We start from the raw sequence: 26083 nt of genomic DNA on the forward strand, positions 1-26083 counted from the left end.
GGCGGAGGCAGGGGGGTAAGTGGGCGCCCCCTGGCGGGGGAGCCCGGCCCCTCCCGGGTTGGGGTCGTAGGGCAGGGGCGGGCCGGCCGCGGGGCAGGGGACGGGCGGGGGCGGCCGCTGGGGGCTGGGCTGGGCGGGCGCGGCCCGGGCCTGGCTCAGGATCTCCTGCAGCTTCTCGATCCGCACCCGGCGAAGGTGGGCCAGTTTCCGCTGCTCGTTGTACTGCTCCAGGAACACCTCCAGGGCAAAGTGGCCTTCGAGGAATCTCTCCGCCAGCTCCTGGAAAACAAGACAGGGGGTCGGAACCGCAATATGACCAACGGTAAACCCTTCGCCATCCCTCCCCAGGGACCGGCCTAGGCAAACATCAGAGGGGGAATTTCTATGTTAACGTGTCACGCTGTGAGGATTCCTACATAAACAGGTCACGCGATGAGAATTCCTATGTAAACGTCACTATGAGAATTCCTATGTAAACAGGTCACTGAAAATTCCTATGTAAACAGGTCACGCGATGAGAATCCCTATGTAAACAGGTCACGCGATGAGAATTCCTATGTAAACAGGTCACACGATGAGAATTCCTATGTAAACAGGTCACTGAAAATTCCTATGTAAACAGGTCACTGAAAATTCCTATGTAAACAGGTCACGCAATGAGAATCCCTATGTAAACAGGTCACGCAATGAGAATTCCTATGTAAACAGGTCACACAATGAGAATTCCTATGTAAACTGACTCTGTTCCGTACTGTACGAATTTCGAACCGCAGGCTCCAAGCACCTGGAATTCCCTCTTTAAAACTCTCCAAGTGTGATTACCACAGAGGGCTAGATTCCGCGGGAAGTTCAGGGATTGAAGAATCAATGGACTCATGGTGTGAAGTTGGTTTCTCTCCCCACAGGGGCTGCCAAAACCGAAGACGTGTGGGGTCGTGCGTTTTGTAAATGGAGGCACAGGGTATGAAAAGGAAAAGCATGGAGATTAGGATGAACTTTTGTAATAACAATGGCCTGCTCTCAGTTGGAAAACTGTGTCAGGCTCAGGGTACTGTATCTTAGGAAGGAGGCGAAGACTTTAGAAGAGGATATTGCCAGGGTTGGAGGACTGAGCTACAGGGAGAGGCTGAACAGGCTGGGGCTGTTTTCCCTGGAGCGTCGGAGGCTGAGGGGTGACCTTATAGAGGTTTACAAAACCATGAGGGGCATGGATAGGGTAAATAGACAAAGTCTTTTCCTTGTGGTCAGGGAGTCCAGAACTAGAGGGGCATAGGTTTAGGGTGAGAGGGGAAAGATATGAGAGAGACCTATGGGGCAACTTTTTCACAGAGGGTGGTACGTGTATAGAATGAGCTGCCAGAGGAAGTGGTGGAGGCTGGTACAATGACAGCATTTAAGAGGCATTTGGATGGGGACATGAATAGGAAGGTTTTGGAGGGATATGGGCTGGGTGCTGGCAGTTGGGACTAGATTAGGTTAGGATATCTGGGACAGCATGGACAGCAGGGTCTGTTTCCGTGCTGTACATGTCTATGGCTCTAAATGAGACTAGATTGGGTTGGGATATCTGGGATAGCAGGGAGGAGTTGGGTCGAAGGGTCTGTTTCCGTGCTGTACATCTCTATGGCTCTATGAGAGCGAGCAGAGTCTGAGGATGAGGACCGACAGTGTTCAGGATAGACATTAGGAAGCACTGTGACACACACAAGGGTGGGAGGGGTCTGGTATCCTTCCACAACAGCAGGGGATGCTGAATCAGAGACAGGTAAATTAACGCTGAGCAGCAGTTCTCAGGGATATGGGCTCAAGGCAGATATACAGAGTGAGGCCAATGAGCAGCTGCTATCTCCTTAAATGGCAGGACAGGCTCAAGGGGAGGGGCTGAATGGCCTCTTCCGTGCCGGAAAATGGTGCTTGACCAGCAACAAGGAGCACAAAAAAAGACAGTTTACGGCCCAGCGACGGGACTGTGAGGGAGAGAGAGAGAGGGGGAGCTCTGCCCCACCCAGGCCACCACTCACCAGGAGCCCACCCAGCAGCCTGCCCCCCGCTCCCCCGAACCGCTCACCTCAGACTCTTCCTCGACCTTTGCCCCCTCGGCCTGCAGCGTCGACAGGAGAAGATCCGTATTCGCCGCCTTGGAAAACCTTTCTGCAACGATCAGGGAGTCCTGCGTTTACTAAACAAAGTGCCCTGCGCCGATCTCGCACCGAGCTGCCCCTGTGCCTGCAACAACTCGTCGCGCTTGGCTAGCCACCAGCGTTTCAAAAAAAAAAGGGGGGAGAAAATAAAATCACACTCATCTGGCTTCGATCTGAAGGGAGTTTGGAAACGAATTGGGAAATACCAGCATTCCAAGGACACAGCCAGATAAACTCTGCTAGTTTTTTTGTCAGGAAGGTGAGGAAAGATAAGGGTAAACGTCATCACTAATTAGTAACTGGCTCCAAAGTCAAATAGACGTGTTGTTTTCAGTTGGAATCGCGTTTATATCCTATGAAATTCAAAAGGAAGGGGAGAGTTGCAATTTTTACGTTCATAGTATTCTTAGGTTTGATTATAGCCATTTAAAATGAGCTCCTTAAAAACCCCTAAAGCGAATACTTCTCAGCGTTAGAAACGTAGATGGACAAAATAAATAATTGGGGTGCTGCTGTCTGGTAACAATAACACAACCAGGCAGGATCGATTTCACTTAGAAAGACCAGGTTAAAACTCACAACGCCAGGTTAGAGTCCGACCGGTTTATTTGGAAGAACACTAGCTTTCGGAGCGACGCTCCTTCATCAGGTGGTTGTGGAGAATAGGATCGTAAGGCACAGGATTTATAGCAAAAGTGCGATGCAACTGAAATTATACATTGAAAAAGACCTGGATTTCGCTCATCTTTTAGAATGAACATGTCGGTCTCAGTTCTTACAAATGGAAATAGCAAAACTTTTTTTTTAAGAAGTTACATCCTCAAGTGAACTTTAACAATTGGTGTCATGTCGGTTCAGATAATGGACTGAAGGTGAGAGCTTTCCCGGGTCTCACACACACACTCTCCCACACGTGCACTCTCTCTCACACACTTCCAAATAAACTTGTTGGCCTATAACCCCTGGTGTTGTGGGATTTTTAAACTTTGCCCACCCCAGTCCAACACCGGCACCCCCTCATTCTTCAGAGGGACAGCGCTGAGGCTTCTTTTGAGAGAAAATCTACATTAACAGCAGAGCAGACTCCATAACAAGCGAGGCAGCGGAGGTTCGGAGTGAGTGCTTCCGTGCAACTTCTGAAGCTGATAATGGTTTAGAAACCTCTGGTTAGGAATCGAGGAGTTTGGTTTGTAATTTGCTCAAGGGTCCCAGGAAGAGGCCTGAACTCACGTTGAGTGGAGGCAGAATATTTGGATGACTCATGACATTGGAGCAAGAAGTGAATTTTCACGGTGATCGAGAATCCCGATGACCGTCGTTGAGGGAAGAAGTTAGCCTTTATTTCGGTTATTCGTAACAAAATCGTTTCATATCCCTCTTGTACCGCATAACAGGCTTTTCCTTTGCTTTCCAAAGACTGCGGTGCTAGATTGTTAGGAGTATGTAGGCAGCCTTTTGTGAATTTGCTCAGAGAGAAAACACCACACCGAAACAACAACTACTAAAAACTTAGCACCTATCAGGGACCAGGTTTCACACTAGGGAGTGACTTGTCCGACAGGTAGAACCAGAAGCTGATTATGAAATGGACACAAGATAGAGGCCATTCAGCACAACTGGCCCATGATGGGAGCTCCCCACCTTCTCAGGAGACATTCAGGGGTGGGTAATAAATGCTGGCCAAGCCAACGACACTTACAGCTACGTGTCCCTCTCATTACTGACCCGCCTGCCACTGGCATCATTATCATCGCATTTCATTCTTATCGAAAACATTTCATGCCAGTTAACGCCTCCACCAAAACTCCCATCGTGCCCAGGGTTAGGGTGGATAGGCCATGGGAAATTGTCCCATCGTGCCCAGGGTTAGGGTGGATAGGCCATGGGAAATTGTCCCATCGTGCCCAGGGTTGGGGTGGATAGGCCATGGGAAATTGTCCCATCGTGCCCAGGGTTAGGGTGGATAGGCCAAGGGAAATTGTCCCATAGTGCCCAGGGTTAGGGTGGATAGGCCATGGGAAATTGTCCCATAGTGCCCAGGGTTAGGGTGGATAGGCCAAGGGAAATTGTCCCATCGTGCCCAGGGTTAGGGTGGATAGGCCATGGGAAATTGTCCCATAGTGCCCAGGGTTAGGGTGGATAGGCCATGGGAAATTGTCCCATAGTGCCCAGGGATGTGCAGGTCAGGGTGGATTGGCCATGGGAAATTGTTGGAGTTGGCGGAAATGACGGCACTCCAAACGGACCCCACCACCAGGGATATATTTCCCACCCCTCCCCTATCAGCGTTCCGCAAAGACCACTCCCTTCGTGACTCCCTCGTCAGGTCCACACCCCCCACCAACCCAACCTCCACTCCCGGCACCTTCCCCTGCAACCGCAGGAAATGTAAAACTTGCGCCCACACCTCCTCCCTCACTTCTCTCCAAGGCCCCAAGGGATCCTTCCATATCCGCCACAAGTTCACCTGTACCTCCACACACATCATCTATTGCATCCGCTGCACCCGATGTGGCCTCCTCTATATTGGGGAGACAGGCCGCCTACTTGCGGAACGCTTCAGGGAACACCTCTGGGACGCCCGGACCAACCAACCCAACCACCCCGTGGCTCAACACTTTAACTCCCCCTCCCACTCCACCGAGGACATGCAGGTCCTTGGACTCCTCCATCGCCAGAACATAACAACACGACGGCTGGAGGAGGAGCGCCTCATCTTCCGCCTGGGAACCCTCCAACCACAAGGGATGAACTCAGATTTCTCCAGTTTCCTCATTTCCCCTCCCCCCACCTTGTCTCAGTCGATTCCCTCGAACTCAGCACCGCCTTCCTAACCTGCAATCTTCTTCCTGACCTCTCCGCCCCCACCCCACTCCGGCCTATCACCCTCACCTTGACCTCCTTCCACCTATAACATCTCCATCACCCCTCCCCCAAGTCCCTCCTCCCTACCTTTTATCTTAGCCTGCCTGGCACCCTCTCCTCATTCCTGATGAAGGGTTCTGGCCCGAAACGTCGAATTTCCTGTTCCTTGGATGCTGCCTGACCTGCTGCGCTTTAACCAGCAACACATTTTCAGCACGACACACAGACACACAGACACACAGACACACAGACACACAGACACACAGACGTACCCAGCTGCTGCTGCTGCTTCTGAACGGTCTGGTACAGCCTCTGAAGCTTGGTGTATTTCTCTTGGAGCAGGCTCTTGCCTCCCTCGAGCCGCGGTTTGAACTGCAGGTTGTTCTCGGCCAGGCTGCGGTTTGTCGCCAGGGACATCTCCTGCTCCAGCTGCAGGTTCTGCACCTGAGAAACGGCAAGGGGATGGTCAGACAGTTTCGGGAAGTGAGGGAACACCTCCGGTGAGGGGGGAAAATGGCACAGAGCCCCAGTGAGGGGGGAAAATGGCACAGAGCCCCAGGGCGGGAGGAAAATGGCACAGAGCCCCAGTGAGGGGGGAAAATGGCACAGAGCCCCAGTGAGGGGGGAAAATGGCACAGAGCCCCAGTGAGGGGGGAAAATGGCACAGAGCCCCAGGGCGGGAGGAAAATGGCACAGAGCCCCAGTGAGGGGGGAAAATGGCACAGAGCCCCAGGGCGGGAGGAAAATGGCACAGAGCCCCAGTGAGGGGGGGAAATGGCACAGAGCCCCAGGGCGGGAGGAAAATGGCACAGAGCCCCAGGGCGGGAGGAAAATGGCACAGAGCCCCAGTGAGGGGGGAAAATGGCACAGAGCCCCAGGGCGGGGGGGGGGGGGGCGGGGGGAAAATGGCACAGAGCCCCAGTGAGGGGGGGAAATGGCACAGAGCCCCAGTGAGGGGGGAAAATGGCACAGAGCCCCAGGGCGGGAGGGGGGAAAATGGCACAGAGCCCCAGGGCGGGGGGGGAGGGGGGAAAATGGCACAGAGCCCCAGGGCGGGGGGGGGGGGGGGGGGAGGGGGGGAAATGGCACAGAGCCCCAGGGCGGGGGGGGGGGGGGGAGGGGGGGAAATGGCACAGAGCCCCAGGGGGGGGGGGGGGGGGAGGGGGGAAAATGGCACAGAGCCCCAGGGCGGAGGGGGATCGCACAGCCCCACGATGGAGGGTGTTGGGGTCCCCAGTGCGGAGGGAGATCACAGAGCCCCATGATGGAGGGTGTTGGGGTCCCCAGTGTGGAGGGAGATCACACAGCCCCACGATGGAGGGTGTTGGGGTCCCCAGTGTGGAGGGAGATCACACAGCCCCACGATGGAGGGTGTTGGGGTCCCCAGTGCGGAGGGAGATCACAGAGCCCCATGATGGAGGGTGTTGGGGTCCCCAGTGAGGAGGGAGATCTCACAGCCCCACGATGGAGGGTGTTGGGGTCCCCAGTGCGGAGGGAGATCACACAGCCCCACGATGGAGGGTGTTGGGGTCCCCAGTGCGGAGGGAGATCACACAGCCCCATGATGGAGGGTGTTGGGGTCCCCAGTGTGGAGGGAGATCACACAGCCCCACGATGGAGGGTGTTGGGGTCCCCAGTGCGGAGGGAGATCACACAGCCCCATGATGGAGGGTGTTGGGGTCCCCAGTGCGGAGGGAGATCACACAGCCCAATGACGGAGGGTGTTGGGGTCCCCAGTGCGGAGGGAGATCACACAGCCCCATGACGGAGGGTGTTGGGGTCCCCAGTGCGGAGGGAGATCACACAGCCCCATGATGGTGGGTGTTGGGGTCCCCAGTGCGGAGGGAGATCACACAGCCCCATGATGGAGGGTGTTGGGGTCCCCAGTGCGGAGGGAGATCACACAGCCCTGTGACGGAGGGTGTTGGGGTCCCCAGTGCGGAGGGAGAGCACAGAGCGCCATGACGGAGGGTGTTGGGGTCCCCAGTGCGGAGGGAGATCACACAGCCCCACGACAGAGGGTGTTGGGGTCCCCAGTGCGGAGGGAGATCACACAGCTCCATGATGGAGGGTGTTGGGGTCCCCAGTGCGGAGGGAGATCACACAGCTCCATGATGGAGGGTGTTGGGGTCCCCAGTGCGGAGGGAGATCACACAGCCCCATGATGGAGGGTGTTGGGGTCTCCAGTGCGGAGGGAGATCTCACAGCTCCATGATGGAGGGTGTTGGGGTCCCCAGTGCGGAGGGAGATCACAGAGCCCCATGATGGAGGGTGTTGGGGTCCCCAGTGCGGAGGGAGATAACACAGCCCCACGATGGAGGGTTTTGGGGTCCCCAGTGCGGAGGGAGATCACAGAGCCCCACGATGGAGGGTGTTGGGGTCCCCAGCGCGGAGCGAGTTCACACAGCTCCACGATGGAGGGTGTTGGGGTCCCCAGTGAGGGACATCTCACAGCCCCATGACAGAGGTGAGCAGGAATCCCAGATCGGTGAGACATGACAACGTGACAAGCCCACAGGGCAAAGGGAGACAGAATGGGAAGGCAGTATGTGGTGACAGTGGAGAGGAAGATGGTGGGCACCCCTTTGGCAGCGCTGAGGCAGTGGGCATCCAAGCGAGGGTAACATTTCTGGCAAATCCATAACTGCCCTGGGGAGCCAGGTTCTAGTGCGATGACAGTCTTTTGGATACATGTGCGCCCACAGTGCTGGGGGGGGAAGGGGGTCAGCACATTGACCCAGCGACACGGAAGGAACAATCAATGTACCCGAAAGTCGGGAAGGTAACTAGTTTGGACAGCAGGTGGGGAATGAGGTTACAGGTTTTGGGGATACTGCACCCTCACATCAAACTCCAGGCCACGGACACGTCATGGAAGGCATTGCTGAAACAGAGATGCACTCCTCGTGGGCTACGGTCCAACCGCACAGCTTGGTTCAGGAGGAAACGGTGCAGGAAGTGAGGGAGCAGACACAAGGGCAGCAAAGACTCAGGGACAGGAAGGAAAGAGGGACCCATTGACTATGGCGGGGGGGGGGGGGGGGCGAAGAGAGATGGGGGGGAAAGAGAGATGGGGGGGAAAGAGAGATGGGGGGGAAAGAGAGATGGGGGGGAAAGAGAGATGGGGGGGAAAGAGAGATGGGGGGGAAAGAGAGATGGGGGGGAAAGAGAGGAAGGGGTAAAAGAGAAAGATGGGGGAATGGGGGGGTTGGGGGAGGCAGAGTCCAAACATGAACGTCCATGTGGTAGCAGAAAAAGGCAGCAGCAGAAAGAGAGCGAGCAAGTGAGGGGACAGAGTTGGTGGAGCGGACGGAAGCAAGGAACGACCAGAGTTTTACAGAGTCCAGCGAACTCTGAACGATAACGGCCAATGCATCCTCTGACCCTGCAGCCAACCCTTGGGTACCACAGGCTTTCAGCTCCCGGGGTCTCAGGCAGCCCTTAACCCCATCCATTTTCTCAGCATCTTTCTCCTGTGGGGTCGCGCTGGCCTCATTTTATTTCTCTCCGCGTCGCCCTGTCAGTTTTCCGCCACGAGAACTCTCGAGATGCTTTTAATGCCTTTTACCACAACGTTCCTGTCGCTGTATTCCATTCACCCATTCCCTGGTCCCATCCTTTCCAGGAGATGACAGTTTCTCTCTCTCTCCCCGCAGGCCGGCAGATTACAAAGGGGCGCAGTGCGAGAGCCCTGCTTGCCATTCCGGCTGGGAGCCTGGGAATGCAGCCCGACAGCTCTCTCGGCTGGTTTAACCGGTCCGGGCTAGCTCAAAGACAGCCAGAGGTGCAGCACACTCCCCACTCCCTGGAAACATTGGGCGAGCGGGGAGATTGGACACCACCCAGGACAGCACCAGGCCAAGCAGGGAAGACAGAACACTGGGCTGTGTTGGGGCGACAGTGGGTCTCAGTGGTTAGCGCTGCTGCCTCCCAGGGCCAGGGACCCGGGGACGATCCCATCTTCGGGGGCGACTCTGTGTGTGTGGAGTTAGCACATTCATCCCCCCACCCCCCGTGTCTCTGTGGGTTTCCTCCCATAGTACCCAGGGATGTGTAGGTTAGGGTGGACAGGCCATGGGGAATTAACAGAGGGAGCACGCACGCACGAGCAGAGAGACAGACAGAGAGAGAGACACACAGAGAGAGACAGACAGAGAGAGAGACAGAGGGAGCGCGCGCGCGCGAGCGGAGAGGGAGGGAGCGCGCGCGCGCGAGCGGAGAGGGAGGGAGCGCGCGCGCGCGAGCGGAGAGGGAGGGAGCGCGCGCGCGCGAGCGGAGAGGGAGGGAGCGCGCGCGCGCGAGCGGAGAGGGAGGGAGCGCGCGCGCGCGAGCGGAGAGGGAGGGAGCGCGCGCGCGCGAGCGGAGAGGGAGGGAGCGCGCGCGCGCGAGCGGAGAGGGAGGGAGCGCGCGCGCGCGAGCGGAGAGGGAGGGAGCGCGCGCGCGCGAGCGGAGAGGGAGGGAGCGCGCGCGCGCGAGCGGAGAGGGAGGGAGCGCGCGCGCGCGAGCGGAGAGGGAGGGAGCGCGCGCGCGCGAGCGGAGAGGGAGGGAGCGCGCGCGCGCGAGCGGAGAGGGAGGGAGCGCGCGCGCGCGAGCGGAGAGGGGAGCGCGCGCGCGCGAGCGGAGAGGGAGGGAGCGCGCGCGCGCGAGCGGAGAGGGAGGGAGCGCGCGCGGGAGAGCGGAGAGGGAGGGAGCGCGCGCGCGAGCGGAGAGGGAGAGCGGAGAGGGAGGGAGCGCGCGCGCGAGCGGAGAGGGAGAGCAGAGAGGGAGGGAGCGCGCGCGCGAGCGGAGAGGGAGAGCAGAGAGGGAGGGAGCGCGCGCGCGAGCGGAGAGGGAGAGCAGAGAGGGAGGGAGCGCGCGCGCGAGCGGAGAGGGAGAGCAGAGAGGGAGGGAGCGCGCGCGCGAGCGGAGAGGGAGAGCAGAGAGGGAGGGAGCGCGCGCGCGAGCGGAGAGGGAGAGCAGAGAGGGAGGGAGCGCGCGCGCGAGCGGAGAGGGAGAGCAGAGAGGGAGGGAGCGCGCGCGCGAGCGGAGAGGGAGAGCAGAGAGGGAGGGAGCGCGCGCGCGAGCGGAGAGGGAGAGCAGAGAGGGAGGGAGCGCGCGCGCGAGCGGAGAGGGAGGGAGCGCGCGCGCGAGCAGAGAGGGAGGGGGCGCGAGCAGAGAGGGAGGGGCGCGAGCAGAGAGGGAGGGGGCGCGAGCAGAGAGGGAGGGAGCGCGCGCGCGCGAGCAGAGAGGGAGGGAGCGCGCGCGCGCGAGCAGAGAGGGAGGGAGCGCGCGCGCGCGAGCAGAGAGGGAGGGAGCGCGCGCGCGCGAGCAGAGAGGGAGGGAGCGCGCGCGCGCGAGCAGAGAGGGAGGGAGCGCGCGCGCGCGAGCAGAGAGGGAGGGAGCGCGCGCGCGCGAGCAGAGAGGGAGGGAGCGCGCGCGCGCGAGCAGAGAGGGAGGGAGCGCGCGCGCGCGAGCAGAGAGGGAGGGAGCGCGCGCGCGCGAGCAGAGAGGGAGGGAGCGCGCGCGCGCGAGCAGAGAGGGAGGGAGCGCGCGCGCGCGAGCAGAGAGGGAGGGAGCGCGCGCGCGCGAGCAGAGAGGGAGGGAGCGCGCGCGCGCGAGCAGAGAGGGAGGGAGCGCGCGCGCGCGAGCAGAGAGGGAGGGAGCGCGCGCGCGCGAGCAGAGAGGGAGGGAGCGCGCGCGCGCGAGCAGAGAGGGAGGGAGCGCGCGCGCGCGAGCAGAGAGGGAGGGAGCGCGCGCGCGCGAGCAGAGAGGGAGGGAGCGCGCGCGCGCGAGCAGAGAGGGAGGGAGCGCGCGCGCGCGAGCAGAGAGGGAGGGAGCGCGCGCGCGAGCAGAGAGGGAGGGAGCGCGCGCGCGAGCAGAGCGGGAGGGAGCGCGCGCGCGAGCAGAGAGGGAGGGAGCGCGCGCGCGAGCAGAGAGGGAGGGAGCGCGCGCGCGAGCAGAGAGGGAGGGAGCGCGCGCGCGAGCAGAGAGGGAGGGAGCGCGCGCGAGCAGAGAGGGAGGGAGCGCGCGCGAGCAGAGAGGGAGGGAGCGCGCGCGAGCAGAGAGGGAGGGAGCGCGCGCGAGCAGAGAGGGAGGGAGCGCGCGCGCGCGAGCAGGGAGGGGGAGAGCGCGCGCGCGAGCAGGGAGGGAGAGAGAGCGCGAGCGAGCAGGGAGGGAGAGAGAGCGCGCGCGAGCAGGGAGGGAGAGAGCAGAGGGGGAGGGAGCAAATAAGGGAGGGTGGGAGAAAATATGGGAGGGAGGGAGGGAATAAGGGAGTGGGGGAGTGAGCTGCTGCTCAGTGATGCAGCTGGTTCAGATTTGACCAAGTTGGGCAGCATTGGGAAACAACTTTCCTGTTTATCAGTTCATCGCCGGGCCGGGGGGGGGGGGGGGGGGGGGGGGGAGGAAGTGCCCATCGTGGAATGTCGTTTTGAGACTTGCTCGTCATTTCCCTCCTTTCAAATTTTCAAGCTCCGCCAAACTGAAGGAGGAGGAGACGCAGAGAGCTGGAGATGGGAGGGGGTCCAGAGAGCAGGGCCTCAGCAGCTGAAGGTATGGCTCACAGGACCAGACAGTGTCGATGTAACACTAGGCTATCCCAGTCATAAGGGAGAACCCAGTCCCCCTGCCTTCTCCCCCTAACCCTCCATCCCCTGACCAATCAACAACCTCTCTCTGCCTTTAGGACTTGGCTTTAACAGCCCTTGGGGCAGTGAGTTCTTCAGATCCCCCAGCCTCTGGCTGAGGAAATTCCTCCTCAGCGTTGTGCCGTCACTCTGAGCCAGAGATCGAGTCTCTCCTCCTGGTGTTAACATCTTTTCCCTGTCCGTTTTATCCAGGGCTCTGACGGAGATTCCAATGGAATGCCACCTCACCTCATCACCCCAGCCCCCAAAGCCTTCCAAACACCACTGGGTACAGACCCAGAGTCCCCAACTCCTCCTCAAATGGGAGCATTCGTCTAAGTCTCCTGTGAAACCCAAACTCCAGCATAGCTTTCTTCCATCGAGACCAAAACCTGCTCACAGTATTCCAAATATGTTCTGACCAGGGTCTTATACAGCCTCAGCAGTATACCCCTTCTATTGGAGAGAATCAGAGATCCCCTGCAATGTGGAGGCAGGCCATTCGGCCCAACTTCTCCACACCCAACCTCCAAGGAGTAACCCAGCCAGACCCATCTCCAAACCCTTTTCCTGTGTTTCCCATGGCCAATCCACCCTAACCTGCACATCCCTGGGCACTATGGGACAATTCCCCATGGCCAATCCACCCTAACCTGCACATCCCTGGGCACTATGGGACAATTCCCCATGGCCAACCCACCCTAACCTGCACATCCCTGGGGCACTATGGGACAATTTCTCATGGCCAATCCACCCTAACCTGCACATCCCTGGTCAGGTGACTGTCTGTGTGGAGTTTGCTCATTCTCTCTCCTCCCCCACTCCCCCACCCCTACTCCCCACCCCCCACACCCCACCACCCCCACCCCTGTGTCTGCATGGGTTTCCTCCAGGTGCTCCAGTTTCCTGTCCAAAGATGTGCAGGTTAGGGTGGATTGGCCATGGGAAATTGTCCCATAGTGCCCAGGGATGTACAGGTTAGGGTGGGATTGGCCAGATGTAAGTGTCGAGTAATGGGGTCGGGGGAATGGGTCTGGGTGGGTTACTCTCCGGAGTGTTGGTGTAGACGTGTTGGGCCGAAGGGGGTGTTTCCACATTGTAGGGAATCTGTGATTCTATCTGTGCGCCATCGCCAAACATTGTCACAATGCCATCATGGGGGGGAAGCTGGGACAGAGCGATAACATTACCTGAAGGCAGCAAAGGAACAGCAAGGGGCTTCAGGAGTGGATAGGACAAGATGGCGGGGGGGCGGGGGAAGGTGCGCTTTGCTTAGAGCTTCCAAGAGGAGCGTCAGGCAGCTGAAAAGACGGACATGCAGATGCAGAAACAGAAACAGAGCGGTCCAAGTGATGGCGCTGATTTGGGACAGGGTCAGGCGAAACCCAGGTTCGTGACGATCGCAGCGTCTAGGCAGGCAGGGGATAGGTGCAGGGACCTCGAGATGTCAGCTTGGGTCAGGCACCAAGCACGGCGCCCATTCAATGGCAGCAAACCTCTGCTCCCTAGCGCTGGATGCTGGGACGCGCCGGCCGAGGACCTGCACACGTACGCGTCAAAATTAAAGCCACGCTCCTGGACGACAGCGCCCTGCAGAGATCTGAGGGCTCCAATCAAAGCGAGAGGAAACCTGTCAGCGGCACAGACGTTAGGGCTAGGACGGGGGGGCAGAGTCAAGGTGGAAGGGGTTAGCAAGGCCTGGCTCCAAGGGGAAGATTGGCCTCAAGTGGCTCCTATTCTGAACAGTGTCACCAAGAGATGCAAGTTGCCTAGGGGGGCTATGGACAGGGTGGATGGGCTGCATGGCCTGTGCATGCCCTGGGTACACGCCTAGTCCCTCAGAGATGGCCTCTCGAGGGCTCAACAGCAGAGCAGGCAATATAGCGCCGTGACCCAACTGGGACTCAGCGCGATTTCGAAAGCAGGCAGGCCCTCTCTCACCTCCTCACTGTCCAACAAGAGGGCGTCTTGCTTCTCTGGGCTATTCAGGACTTCTTCGAGTTGCTCCTGGCTCAGCCCCTTCAGCTTATTCATCAGAGACACCGACTGGACAGGCTCCATCGGGGATCTGAAAGGAACAGGGAACCAGATGAAGACTGCCGCGCCACACATCTGCCTCCCTCTGGCTATTAGCTGCTCAGCTCAGGGACCGGAGATCGGTCTCTCCCTCACTCGCCAAACCCGGTTCTGATCACTCACAGGACGAGGTGGTCATCGGCCAGGCCAGCATTTACTGCCCGTCCCTCACTTCTCCAGAGGGCAGTTAAGTGTCTACCCCATTGCGCTGGGTCTGGAGTCACATATAGGCCCAGACCAGGTAAGGATAGCACTTTAGTGAACCAGGTGGGGTCTTTCCCCCCAGCAATCGACGACGACTACCCTTTGACACCTAACCCCCTGATGCTTATTAAGTTCAAATTCCACCATCTGCCACGTGGCAGGATTTAAACCTGGTTCCCCAGAACATTACAGTCGAACGATAATACTACTAGGCCACTGCCTCCTTGCTAGAGTCGAGACGGCTGAGGGAATCCCTTGACTTGTAAGCCTCTCTCAGTTCATCCTGGAGATCGTACGCTGTGGTAATCCGGAATGTGAAACTCTTACACAGTTTAGTTTAAATGATTACCTCTGTTTACCAATGGCATCAATGCTACACTATAACATCGATATAACTCAAGCCAGGCTTGAGCTAAGGTTCTAAAACCATTAGCAGTGGAGTGATGCCAGCTATTATCCTGAAGAGTTCTCTCAGGATACACCCCTAACTGCTGCACACAAGCTGTCTTTGTACAGAAATTGGTATGAAAATTACAAAAACACCACATGCCCTTAATCAGATTAGCAGCAATAAAACAGCAAACGTTTGTATAGGAAGAGAAACTCGTTGCTAGGCCTGTGTACACTTGATTAGTTAAGCGACACACATGTCAAACTGGGAAATTCAGGCCCCAAATGGCCACATGCCTTGACTCGATAAACTCCCTTTTAACTGTACATCATAACGAGAGACGAGTCTGAACTGTGTGGAGAAAGGTCACGAGGTATCTACGCTCAGCTAACATGCTGAGTACCACTACCCTACAAAATGGCTGTCTTTTTCCCCCCAACATCACCTTAGATTTCCAGAATGCAAATTAAATTCACGACATTCCCAGATCTCGAGCTCCAGGGAACGACGCACTAACATTCACTCCATGACAAGCCAGTGTTCACTCGAATCAGACCGCAAAGAGTTAACCTAGCCACCAACTTCCATCCTCTCTCTCTGCCCCTTGAACCTGGAGGTCAGTGAATGTAATTGACTGAAGAATGTTCTCACAGACGCACAATTCCAACTTCCTTACTACGTCAGTCTCAGCCTGCGTGTTTTCTCCCCTATCCTCTAAGGGTAATGAGACAGTCACATTCTACAACAGTCAAGATTAGGGAGCTGACCTTCCTAAGTTCAAATCTGAGATACATGAACATGTATCAGGATTGTTCTATTATGTGCACATTCCACTCAGCTTATTAAATTACAAGCTCTTGTCCTATCGAGTATCAGTCTTTTTTAAACAAAAAGGTCTTCCAGAAATTCAATTATCCAACATTCGACTGTAAAATACGTGCAGCATCCAGCTCTTGGGATCAAAAGGAAGTACTGCCACACATTCCACAAGTGAACAGATGTGATCACCTTATTTACATCTATCTATTGACAGTAAGATCAGATATCCTTAAATCTTCTGAACAAATGGCAACCCTCCCCACCCCCACAGCAAGCACTTTCCCACATAGCCTGTTTCGTTTTAGTGTGTAGCTGATATATTGGGCAAAAGCCCTTCATCAGGTCATCCCTGAAGAAGGGCTCTTGCCCGTAACGTCGATTTTCCTGCTCCTCGGATGCTGCCTGACCTGCTCTGCTTTACCGGCACCACTCTGATCTGGACTCTAACCTCCAGCGTCTGCAGGACCCACATCCGCCCTGTGCAGCAGATGTGTCAAACCTCAGGCTCTCTCGTCTGGAGTCACAAACCCAAGCTTCGCTTACCACAGCCAAACAACTGCTGGCTGGGAGAGAGAGGGCTGAGGGAATGTCTCGCCTCCTGGGAGGGTCGAGGACCAGAGGGCATAGTCTCGGAACGAAGGAGCACCAAGTTAAGACTGAGATGAAGAGGAATGATTGCTCGCAGGAGGGTTGAGTGTCTTTGGGACTGCTTGCGGCAGAACGCCCTTGTGCATATCTCGGGCTGAAGCAGATACCGATTTGCGCTTCGTTGGGGATTGGAGAGTTGTGGGGAAAAGGCAGAAAAGCGGGCATGAGGAATGTTGGATCAGGCACGGGTTGAATGGCGGAGAATGTAAGAACGAGGAGCAGGAGGTGGTGGTCCAGCGCCTTGATGCTGCTCTGCCGTTCAATACAATCATGGCTGATCTTCTCATGGCCTCTGCTTCACCCACCCACCCTCTCACTGCCCCTTTTACTGTTCAAAGGTACAACCCCCTGGGTGAAGATGAAGGGCTGTCTTTTTTCTGACCTCATTTCGGGTCTTCCTGGTATGGGGGGAGGGAAAAGAGGGGGGGGGCAAGTCCAACAGAACAGCACCTGGTGGACCAACAGCACACTCTACCCACCCTGACGTACCGCAAGGCCCGGCCTAACGGACAGACGTTTGTTCCAGGCGAAAGCGAGGCGCTGGAGATCAGAGTCGAGAGCGCAGCAGGTCAGGCAGCAGCAGAATCGACGTTTCGAGCGTAAACCCTTCATCGGGAATGAGGCTGGGAGCCTTCAAGGTGGAGAGATAAATGGGGAGGAGGGTGGGGCTGAGTGTGCGAGAGGTGGATGGAGGTGAGGGCGATAGGTCGGAGAGGAGGGTGGAGTGGATAGGTGGGACAGGTCATGAGCTGGAAGGTTGGGGGGTGGGGGCAAATGAGGAAACTGGTGAAGTCCACATGGATGCCCTAGGGTTGGAGAGTCCCGAGGCAGAAGATGAGAGGTTTTTAGTGGAGCGGGGGGGGGGGGTTGAAGTCATGGGGCGGTGGGTTTGGCTGGTGCAGTGTCCCGGAGGTATTCTCTGAAGCGAGTAGGCTTCCTGCCCCCCCAATGTAGAGGACCTCATCGGGAGTGACGGATACAGGAAATGACGTGTGTGTGAAAGGGTGGGTGAAACTTTGATGGATGTAGAGGGAAGTAGAAGTTTGTTTGAGACAAGTATTTGAAGCTTAGGAGTGCATGAGAGAGCTGGCTGAACCGAATGGAAATCTTTCCTGAAAAAGTACTGGCCAGTGAGAGGTTCATTTGTTGCTTCCAATTTTCTAAAATTCCCTGTGTCCAAGGTACATTCTATTAGTTCAAAGTTTGGGAGAATATTTGATTAGACGGCGAAGTACCAAATATAACTCCTTTCAGGCAACAAGAGGAAGAGACAGGAATCAGGAAATTACATCGGTCAGTTCACTCAAATACAGCTTTCCCTCGCGATCTGAAAGGAGAGCGTTCCTGTGAAACCTTTGGGAAGCTGAAATGGCGGAAAGCAAAGAAGCATTAATCTACATGGGGAATAAAATTCACCCCTTTCCCTAAAAGCCAAAATCTCTTCGGATTCCTTTCGGTTAGGGAAGTGGGTCTTTCATAAAAGCAAAATAGAGTCAGAGAGATGTGCAGCACGGAAACAGGCCCTTCGGCCCAACCCGTCCATGCTGTCCCAAGATATCCTAACCTAATCTAGTCCCACGTGCCAGCACTTCGCCCATCTCCCTCTAAACCTTTCCTATTCATGTCCCCATCCACCTTTTAAATGCTGTCATTGTACCAGCCCCCACCACTTCCTCTGGCAGCTCATTCCATACACGCACCACCCTCTGGGGGAAAAAGTTACCCCTTAGGTTCCTTTCCCCTCTCACCCTAAACCTTTGCCCCTCTAGTTCTGGACTCCCCCAACCAGAGGGAAAAGACTGTCTATTTACCCTATCCATGCCCCTCATGATTTTATAAACCTCTAAGGTCACCCCTCAGCCTCCGACGCTCCAGAGAAAACAGCCCCAGCCTGTTCAGCCTCTCCCTGTAGCTCAGACCCTCCGACCCTGGCAACGTCCTTGTAAATCTTTTCTGAACCCTTTCAAGTTTCACAACACCTTTCCAATAGGAAGGAGACCAGAATTGCACGCAATATTCCAACAGTGGCCTAACCAATGTCCTGTTCAACTGCAACATGACCTCCCAACTCCTGTACTCAATACTCTGACCAATAAAGGAAAGCATACCAAACACCTTCTTCGTAAAGTGGACTTTTAAAAAGAAAACACAAGATTACCTGTATGTCCTAGCAGCAGGCTTTGAAACAATTAAAGACACTCAGCCAGGCAGAAGGAACATAGCTTTACAAAGGAAAACTCATGTTTACCCAACTTATTGGGGAAGTAACATGTGCTACGGTCAAACAGGAACAATACATGCACTCGCTCTTTCATTTCTAAAGGTATTTGTTGAGACTGGTTTTGCAAAACAGAAGCTCGTGGCTCAGGAGGGAACGTTGTAGTGAATAAAAGATCAGCTGCTGAACAGGAAGCAGACAGCATGGATGGGTCTTTTTCAGTCCAGTAGGACATAATGTGTGGGATGCCTCACATGGGGCTAATTTCTCACAACTTGTCGAAATAACTTGGGTGGAGGGATGGATAGTCCTTTTGCTAAATCCACCGATGACACACAAGACAGAAATTGTGAAGCTGACACGTGTGACAAAGGGACAGATGGACTGCGCAACGATTTAGCGAAATAACGTAGGAAAACGTTAAATTGCCAGGAAGAATAAAGACAGGCACCCTTTCCCAAAGGTAAGAGGTGAGATGCAGAGGGATCTGGGTGCAATTGTGCATCAGTCAGGACAGGTTAGTCAGCAGGGACAGCAAATAACCAGGGAAAGCTAACAGAGTGGCATCTTTTATAGCGAGAACAATTGAATATAAAAGTAGAGAAGTATGCTTTTAGTTACTGAGGGCATTGGCGGGATTGGTGTGCACAGTATTGAACTCCTTATTCAAAGGATGTCAACGCTTTATGAGTAGTTCAGAGGTGGCTTAATTATCTGAATGGATGGGTTAACTTAGGAGTCAAGATTAGAGTGGTGCTGGAAAAGCGCAGGTCAGGCAGCATTCGAGGAGCAGGAAAATCAATGTTTCGGGCAAAAGCCCTTCATCGGGACTTTCATTCCTGAGAAAGGGCTTTCGCCCGAAACGTTGATTTTCCTGCTCTTCGGAAGCTGCCTGACCTGCGGCGCTTTTCCAGCGCCACTCTGATCTCCAGCATCTGCAGGACCCATTTCTGCTGGTTCATCTTATGAGCTACGATGAGACAGGTGAGGCCTAGGTCCGATGATGTTTAGAAGAGCATTTTTCAATTAATTCAGCACTGAGAAAATCCTTAAGCATTTTGATACGAAAGGTGGGGGGGAGGGAGGGGGGGGGGGGGGGGGGGGGGAAGAGAGGAGTCCTCTTGTGGAAGAATCTAGAAGCAGGGAGGGTCACTGTTTATAGAGTCAGCACAGAACTACATCTCAACGAGATCACCCCTCAACCTCCTACCCTTCAGTAATCAAGGGTGACCCATATAAGAGGTGAAGGGAAATGTTTTGCTCAGAGGGTCACAAGGGTTTGAGATCTCTGCGTCAAAAGGCATCAGAAGCACAGCCTTTGATTAGTTTAGATTAGATTCCCTACAGTGTGGAAACAGGCCCTTCGGCCCAACCACCACACCGACCCTCCAAAGAGTAACCCATCCAGACCCATTTCACTCTGACCAATGCACCTAATACTATAGGACAATTTCCCATGGCCAACCCACCCTAACCTGCACATCCCTGGGCACTATGGGACAATTTCCCATGGCCAATCCCACCCTAACCTGCACATCCCTGGGCACGATGGGACAATTTCCCATGGCCAATCCACCCTAACCTGCAAATCTTTGGACTGTTGGAGGAAACCCACGCAGACACGGGGGAGAATGTCCGTGTGGAGTTCACAGAGTCACCCTGAAGGGTGGGATCGGACCTGGGATCCTGGTGCTATGAGGCAGCAGTGCTAACCACTTCAGGAAGGGAGGCGAAACATTACCAAAGATAAGCTGGAACGTGGAACTACCAGATCAGCCATGACCCTCTGGACATTGGAGAAGGTTGGAGGTGTTCAGTGGCTTAATTCTGGCTCCACATGCCATGTGAGATAAGCACCACTCCTTTAGAGGGAGAGCACCGAGACAGTGCTGCATTGTCGAAGGTGCCTGGATTGACTCGAAACTGTGGCAGCGGATAGGAACGGTTCAGCCGACGCCATTTTGAGGGTTTGTTTTTTAACTGGTGACCCAGAGGCAATTCTTTATCTTGTCAGCAACGGCGATGAACACATACAGTACCCGGTTACAGGCAAACCTCCCTCACCCCACTCCATTTTTCGAAAGTTCGCTTGAAGCCATTTTGCTTTTACGAAAGACCGATATGAGCACCTGTTTCTGCTAACCGAAAGTGGATTTTCGCTTTTACAAAAATGGTTCCTGCATAAACGAACGAGTCTTCGCTCTACGCCATTTCGGGTATGAAAGGTTTCACAGGAACGCTCGACTTTCTGATAGTGTTAGAAACCTGTATTAGGAGACGACTGACTGCGAATTTGGGGCGTTTTCACCAGGCACAATGGGACAGACAGTGACAAAGGGCCGCAGCTCGAGGGAGCTGGAAAGTGCTTTTTAATTGACATCACAAAAGGCGTTTTACATCAATGCTCTCAGTTGGGCAACCACTGTCTAAAATTGGAATTGAACAACGCATTGTGAAAGTTGTAGCAAAGATGCGAAACAGACACATGGTTTAATCTGTGACTGGGTGGAACTGAGACAGAGAGAGAGAGAAAGCGCGGCCGCAAGGGAGCGACCTTATCCAATACAACATCCGTGCACAGTTGGAGAGATTATTTGCGACCCTTGCCCACCGTTGGGTGTGAAGTGCAAGGAAGCTGCAAGCAGAGAACAGCATGGGTCCAGGAACCGAGTCAGCCGTGTGTCAGTGACTGAACCTGGATCACCCAGTTTCCAAACGCAGAGAGTGATAGTGCACAAAGCAAGACCGTTTCTTACTCAACCTCTTCGGAATTCCAGCCCCGGTTAGAATCATAGAATGCCTACAGGGAGGAAACAGGCCATTCGGCCCAACAAGTCCACACCGACACTCTGAAATCTAACCCAAACCCATCCCCCTTCCCTAATACTCTACATTAACCCCTGACTAATGCACCGAAACTACACATCCCTGAACACCGGAGGAAATTTAGCATGAGTTGAAAATGTGTTGCTGGAAAAGCGCAGCAGGTCAGGCAGCATCCAAGGAACAGGAAATTCGACGTTTCAGGCATAAGTCCTTCTTCAGGAATGCCTGAAGGCGGTACGGTGGCACAGTGGTTAGCACTGCTGCCTCAGCGCCTGAGATCTGGGTTCAATTCCCGACTCAGGCGACTGACTGTGTGGAGTTTGCACGTTCTCCCCGTGTCTGTGTGGGTTTCCTCCGGGTGCTCCGGTTTCCTCCCACAGTCACAAAGATGTGCGGGTCAGGTGAATTGGCCATGCGTGTTAGGTAAGGGGTAAATGTAGGGGTATGGGTGGGTTGCACTTTGGCGGGTCGGTGTGGACTTGTTGGGCCGAAGGGCCTGTTTCCACACTGTAAGTAATCTAATCTAATTTTCAGCTCTGATCTCCAGCATTTGCAGTCCTCATTTTCTCCTCGAAATTTAGCATCCATCCTAAACTGCACGGCTTTGGATGGTGGGAGGAAACCGGAGCACCCGGAGGAAACCCACGCAGACACTGGGGAAAGCGCGCAAACTCCACACAGCCAGACAGTCACCCCAGGGTTCGGAGCACTGCGATGTGCAGAGGCCTTAGTGAGCAAGTACAAGGAGGTTCGGTGACTCTGGGGAGACCAGTGAAGCGGTGACTGTCCTCCTGCTGAAGGGCACGCTGACAGAAGGGCGAGACGTTCAAGACCAAGTGGGCTTTGCTTGAGTAAACGCACAGGTAGTGACAACCAGAGAGCACAGGAGCAAAGTAAACTGGAAAGCCAAAGAGGAGGAATTTTATTTGGTTGTTACTGGAGGGGATTATCTTCAGACCATGTGACCATTACGTGTCGAAGTGAAAGAGACCATTCAGTCCATCACATTTGCTCTGCCATTCGATGACCTCACGGCTGATCCACCAATCCTCAACTTTCCTGCCTTTGTCCCACAACCCTCAATTCTCTTCGGAGTAGGAATCAGTCTAACTCAGCGCCTTCAGCACCAGGGATATATTTCCCTGCCCATCTCTACCTGCTGTCTGCCAAGACTGTTCCCTCCGTGACTACCTGGTCAGGTCCACGCCCCCGCTACAACCCACCCTCCCTTCCCCTGCCACCGTAGGGAGTGCAAAACCTGCGCCCACACCTCCTCCCTCACCTCCATCCAAGGCCCTAAAGGAGCCTTCCACATCCATCAAAGTTTTACCTGCACATCCACTAATATCATTTATTGTATCCGTTGCTCCCGATGCGGTCTCCTCTACATTGGGGAGACTGGGCGCCTCCTAGCAGAGCGCTTTAGGGAACATCTCCGGGACACCCGCACCAATCAACCACACCGCCCCGTGGCCCAACATTTCAACTCCTCCTCCCACTCTGCCGAGGACATGGGGGTCCTGGGCCTCCTTCACCGCCGCTCCCTCACCACCAGACACCTGGAGGAGGAACGCCTCATCTTCCGCCTCGGAACACTTCAACCCCAGGGCATCAATGTGGACTTCAACAGTTTCCTCATTTACCCCAAACCTTCCAGCTCAGCACCGCCCTCATGAGCTGTCCCACCTATTTGCTCCCCCCTCCCCCTGACCTATCTCACACTCAGTCACCTTCCTCCCCGAGCCCCACCCCGCTCACATTTATCTCTCCACCTCAGAGGCTCCCACAGCCTTATTCCTGATGAAGGGCTTTTGCCCGAAACGTCTATTTTCCTGCTCCTCGGATGCTGCCTGACCTGCTGTGCTTTTCCAGCGCCACTTTGATCTTGATTTCAATGAACTCGACCCCAGCTTTGACAGTACAAAGACAAAATACACAGACTCACGCTGCCCAGCTCTGCCTTAAACGTGCGACTCCTCACTTAGATCATCTCGCCTGGCCCCACAAAGGGAAACAACCTCCCCGCATCGACCCTGGCAAGTCTCTTGAGGATTCGGACATCCCTCATTCTTCTATATCCCCGTGAGTAAGGGCCCAATCTACTCAAGGGGAGGCATGGAGAAATCCCTCCAAAAACTAGGGTTAACCCGAGTGAATCTTCACTGGACTACCCAAGGGAACCAAAACTGTTCGCAGTATTCCACCTTCACTTTGAATTGCATAATTTTCCACTCCATTTCCTCTGCAAAAGGCAGCCAATTGCACCGAGTTTTGAGAAGATTTGGAGCTCAGGCAGAAGCATGGCATTCCAACCAGAACTCGATCACATTGAGTTCGACCCCCCACCTACCACACCCCCCCCCCGGGAAAAAGAACAGGAAAGTCACTTCGCCACAGGAAATGACAACACCAACCCAAAGAAACCCAAACATAAAGAGAAAGCAGGAATCAGCAGTGCTTCCCCTCGAGACCCACTGAAGAGGTTACCCAGTCGGGTGACGAAACGTCTGGAAGTGAACCTTCCAGCTCAGTGAGCAAACCTACATGCACGAGGCCAATCGTCCATCTGCCTTTCCCATTCCCCGCTGAAGTTAGGTACTAGCTTTCGGTGAATTATGTCCGAGGACGCCTGGTGTGTGCAGAGCGGTCTCCCGCTCTCAAGGGGAGGCAGAGTGTGGTCTGGAGGCGAGGTGTTGGCGTGGACTGGGTTACAAAGACTAGTTGTTCTGAACATTCTATTTTCCCATTCTAATTCATTCCTGAGACCTGCAAACCTATTTTTCGCATATTTTTTCTTAAGAATTTGTACGGAAGAATCTCTAATGAGGGAAATTTGTACCGAACACGGTACAATAAGGGGCAGCTTGTAAATACTGCACTGTACTCAGAGTGCTGTACAGCACAGAAACAGACCCTTCGGCCCAACCCATCCATGCTGTCCCAGACATCCTAACCTAATCTAGTCCCATTTAGAGTCAGAGTGCTGTACAGCACAGAAACAGACCCTTCGGCCCAACCCGTCCATGCTGACCCAGATATCCTAACCTAATCTAGCCCCATGTGCCAGCACTTGGCCCATCTCCCTCTAAACCCTTCCTATTCATGTCCCCATCCACCTTTTAAATGCTGTCATTGTACCAGCCCCCACCACTTCCTCTGGCAGCTCATCCCATACACATACCACCCTCTGGGGGAAAACGTTGCCCCTTAGGTCCCTTTTAAATCTTCCCGCACTCACCCTATACTTATGCCCTCGAGCTCTGGACTCCCACCATCTTGTCTATCCACCCAATCCATGCCCCCTCATGATTTTATAAACCTCAATAAGGTCACCCCTCAGCCTCTGATGTTCCAGGGAAAACAGCCCCAGCCTGTTCAGCCTCTCCCTGTAGCTCAGACCCTCCAACCCTGGCAACATCCTTGTCAATTTTTCCTGAATCCTTTCAAGTTTCGCAACATCCTTCCCATGGGGGGTGGGGAGAAAGGGGGCGGGGAGAAAGGGGGCGGGGAGAAAGGGAGTGTGGGGGGGGCGGGGAGTGGAGGGGAGTGGGGAGTGGAGGGTGGGTGGGGCGTGGGGGAGTGAGGGGGGTGGGGGAGTGAGGGGGGTGGGGGAGTGGGGGGGTGGGGGAGTGAGGGGGGCTGGGGGAGTGAGGGGGGCTGGGGGAGTGAGGGGGGCTGGGGGAGTGAGGGGGGCTGGGGGAGTGAGGGGGTGGGGGTGGGGGTGGGGGAGTGAGGGGGTGGGGGAGTGAGGGGGTGGGGGTGGGGGAGTGAGGGGGTGGGGGAGTGAGGGTGGGTGGGGGTGAGAGTGGGGGAGTGAGGGGAGGTGGGGGAGTGAGGGGAAGTGAGTGGGGTGGGGAGTGAGGGGGTGTGGGGAGTGGGGAGTTGGGGGGGGGGGGGGGTGGGGTTGGGGGGAAGTGAGTGGGGTGGGGAGTGGGCGGGTGTGGGTGGGGTGGGGGAGTGAGGGGGGTGGGGAGTGAGGGGGGGCGTGAGGGGGGGTGGGGGAGTTGAGGGGGGGTGGGGAGTGAGGGGGGGTGGGGAGTGAGGGGGGGGCGTGAGGGGGGGTGGGGGAGTTGAGGGGGGGTGGGGAGTGAGGCGGGGGTGGGGAGTGAGGGGGGGTGGGGAGTGAGGGGGGGTGGGGAGTGAACTTTGTTTGGAAGTTTCCCAGCCCCAGGCTGCTCCCTGACCCTGACCAGGACAAGGTCAAAGGTGGAGCTGAGGGGTCAAAGGTCAACGGGGACGGTTGCCCCCAGCAACAGGTACCTGCACTGCGGGAGGAAAGAGGATATGGACCGGTTTCTCCCCCTTTCCCCTCCCGTGTCACGGTGGGCTGTAGTTGGAGTCGACTGTTCTTTATCCATCGTCTTTAACCCCACCCCCCTTGTAGGCCGCAGGCCCTCAATACGGAGACGCAGCACAACACTCACCTCCCTCCGACGCCGCCGCCCGCCCACCGACTGAGGCTCTGAGGTCAGGGAGCGACAGACGACACTCTCGGTCAGAGCCCCGCCCACCCCCGGACTGATCCCCGCCCACTCTCGGTCAGAGCCCCGCCCACCCCCGGACACATCCCCGCCCACCCCTGGACTGATCCCCGCCCACTCTCGGTCAGAGCCCCGCCCACCCCCGGACAGAGACCCGCCCCAACGCTCCGGCGATCCGCCCTTCCTCAGATTAGTCCCGCCCCCCTTTCTGCGGGTCACGCCCACAGGCCGGCGATTGGTCCGCCTCACGGAGCCGCGCCCGCAGCCCATTGTCACGCCCACACGCAGCGTCTCGTGGCCGGCGCCCCGCCCACACACCGGCATGTCCCCGCCTCCACTCGGCCCCGCCCCGCCCCGCCCTTGGCATCCGCGGCCTAAACCCCGCCTACGGCTCGCAGCCCCGCCTACAGACACGCCCGCGGTTTTGTGTTCCGCCCACCTCCTGGTGCCCCGCGCCGGTACCGCCCACCGGCCGTAGCCCCGCCCCACCCGCCGGCACCGACCATTCCTTCACAACCCGCTCGGAAAACAGAGAGAGGGGAAGGGGTGTTAATCTCATACCAGTCCTCACCGCGTCCACAGCCAACCACACTTCGCCTTCCCCAGCAAATAGCCTCACATTTTACAATGTTTAACTATTTTTCGCGTCCCGTCCTCCCATTCCTTGTGTCGTGCGCTGCGTTTTAACAGAAATACAACCGAACTTCACCCCCACCATTTTGCAATTGGAATATCCCGCAGCCTGGGACTGAACCATTGAAATGGGGGGGGTGTTATCTTCCTATTATTTTATTAATGTGCGTGGTCGT

At 56.1% G+C, this 26083-nt stretch overlaps 1 protein-coding gene across 1 annotated transcript in view; it reads right to left on the reverse strand.

The window, feature by feature from the left end:
• Positions 1-25242, reverse strand: part of LOC132834518 (vacuolar protein sorting-associated protein 37C-like) — a 25847-nt gene extending 605 nt beyond the window's left edge. The window contains exons 1-5 of the mRNA XM_060853439.1: positions 25218-25242; positions 13553-13679; positions 5279-5450; positions 2069-2151; positions 1-279 (exon numbers count right to left, since the gene is read on the reverse strand). The exon at positions 1-279 is cut by the window's left edge and continues 605 nt beyond it. Of these exons, the coding sequence (XP_060709422.1) occupies positions 1-279; positions 2069-2151; positions 5279-5450; positions 13553-13672 (654 nt within the window). The 5' untranslated portion in view covers positions 13673-13679; positions 25218-25242. The remainder of the gene's footprint in view (positions 280-2068; positions 2152-5278; positions 5451-13552; positions 13680-25217) is intronic.
• Between the last annotated feature and the right edge of the window lie 841 nt (positions 25243-26083).

Source organism: Hemiscyllium ocellatum, chromosome 40 (assembly GCF_020745735.1).
Source record: "Hemiscyllium ocellatum isolate sHemOce1 chromosome 40, sHemOce1.pat.X.cur, whole genome shotgun sequence".
Lineage (NCBI taxonomy): Eukaryota > Metazoa > Chordata > Chondrichthyes > Orectolobiformes > Hemiscylliidae > Hemiscyllium > Hemiscyllium ocellatum.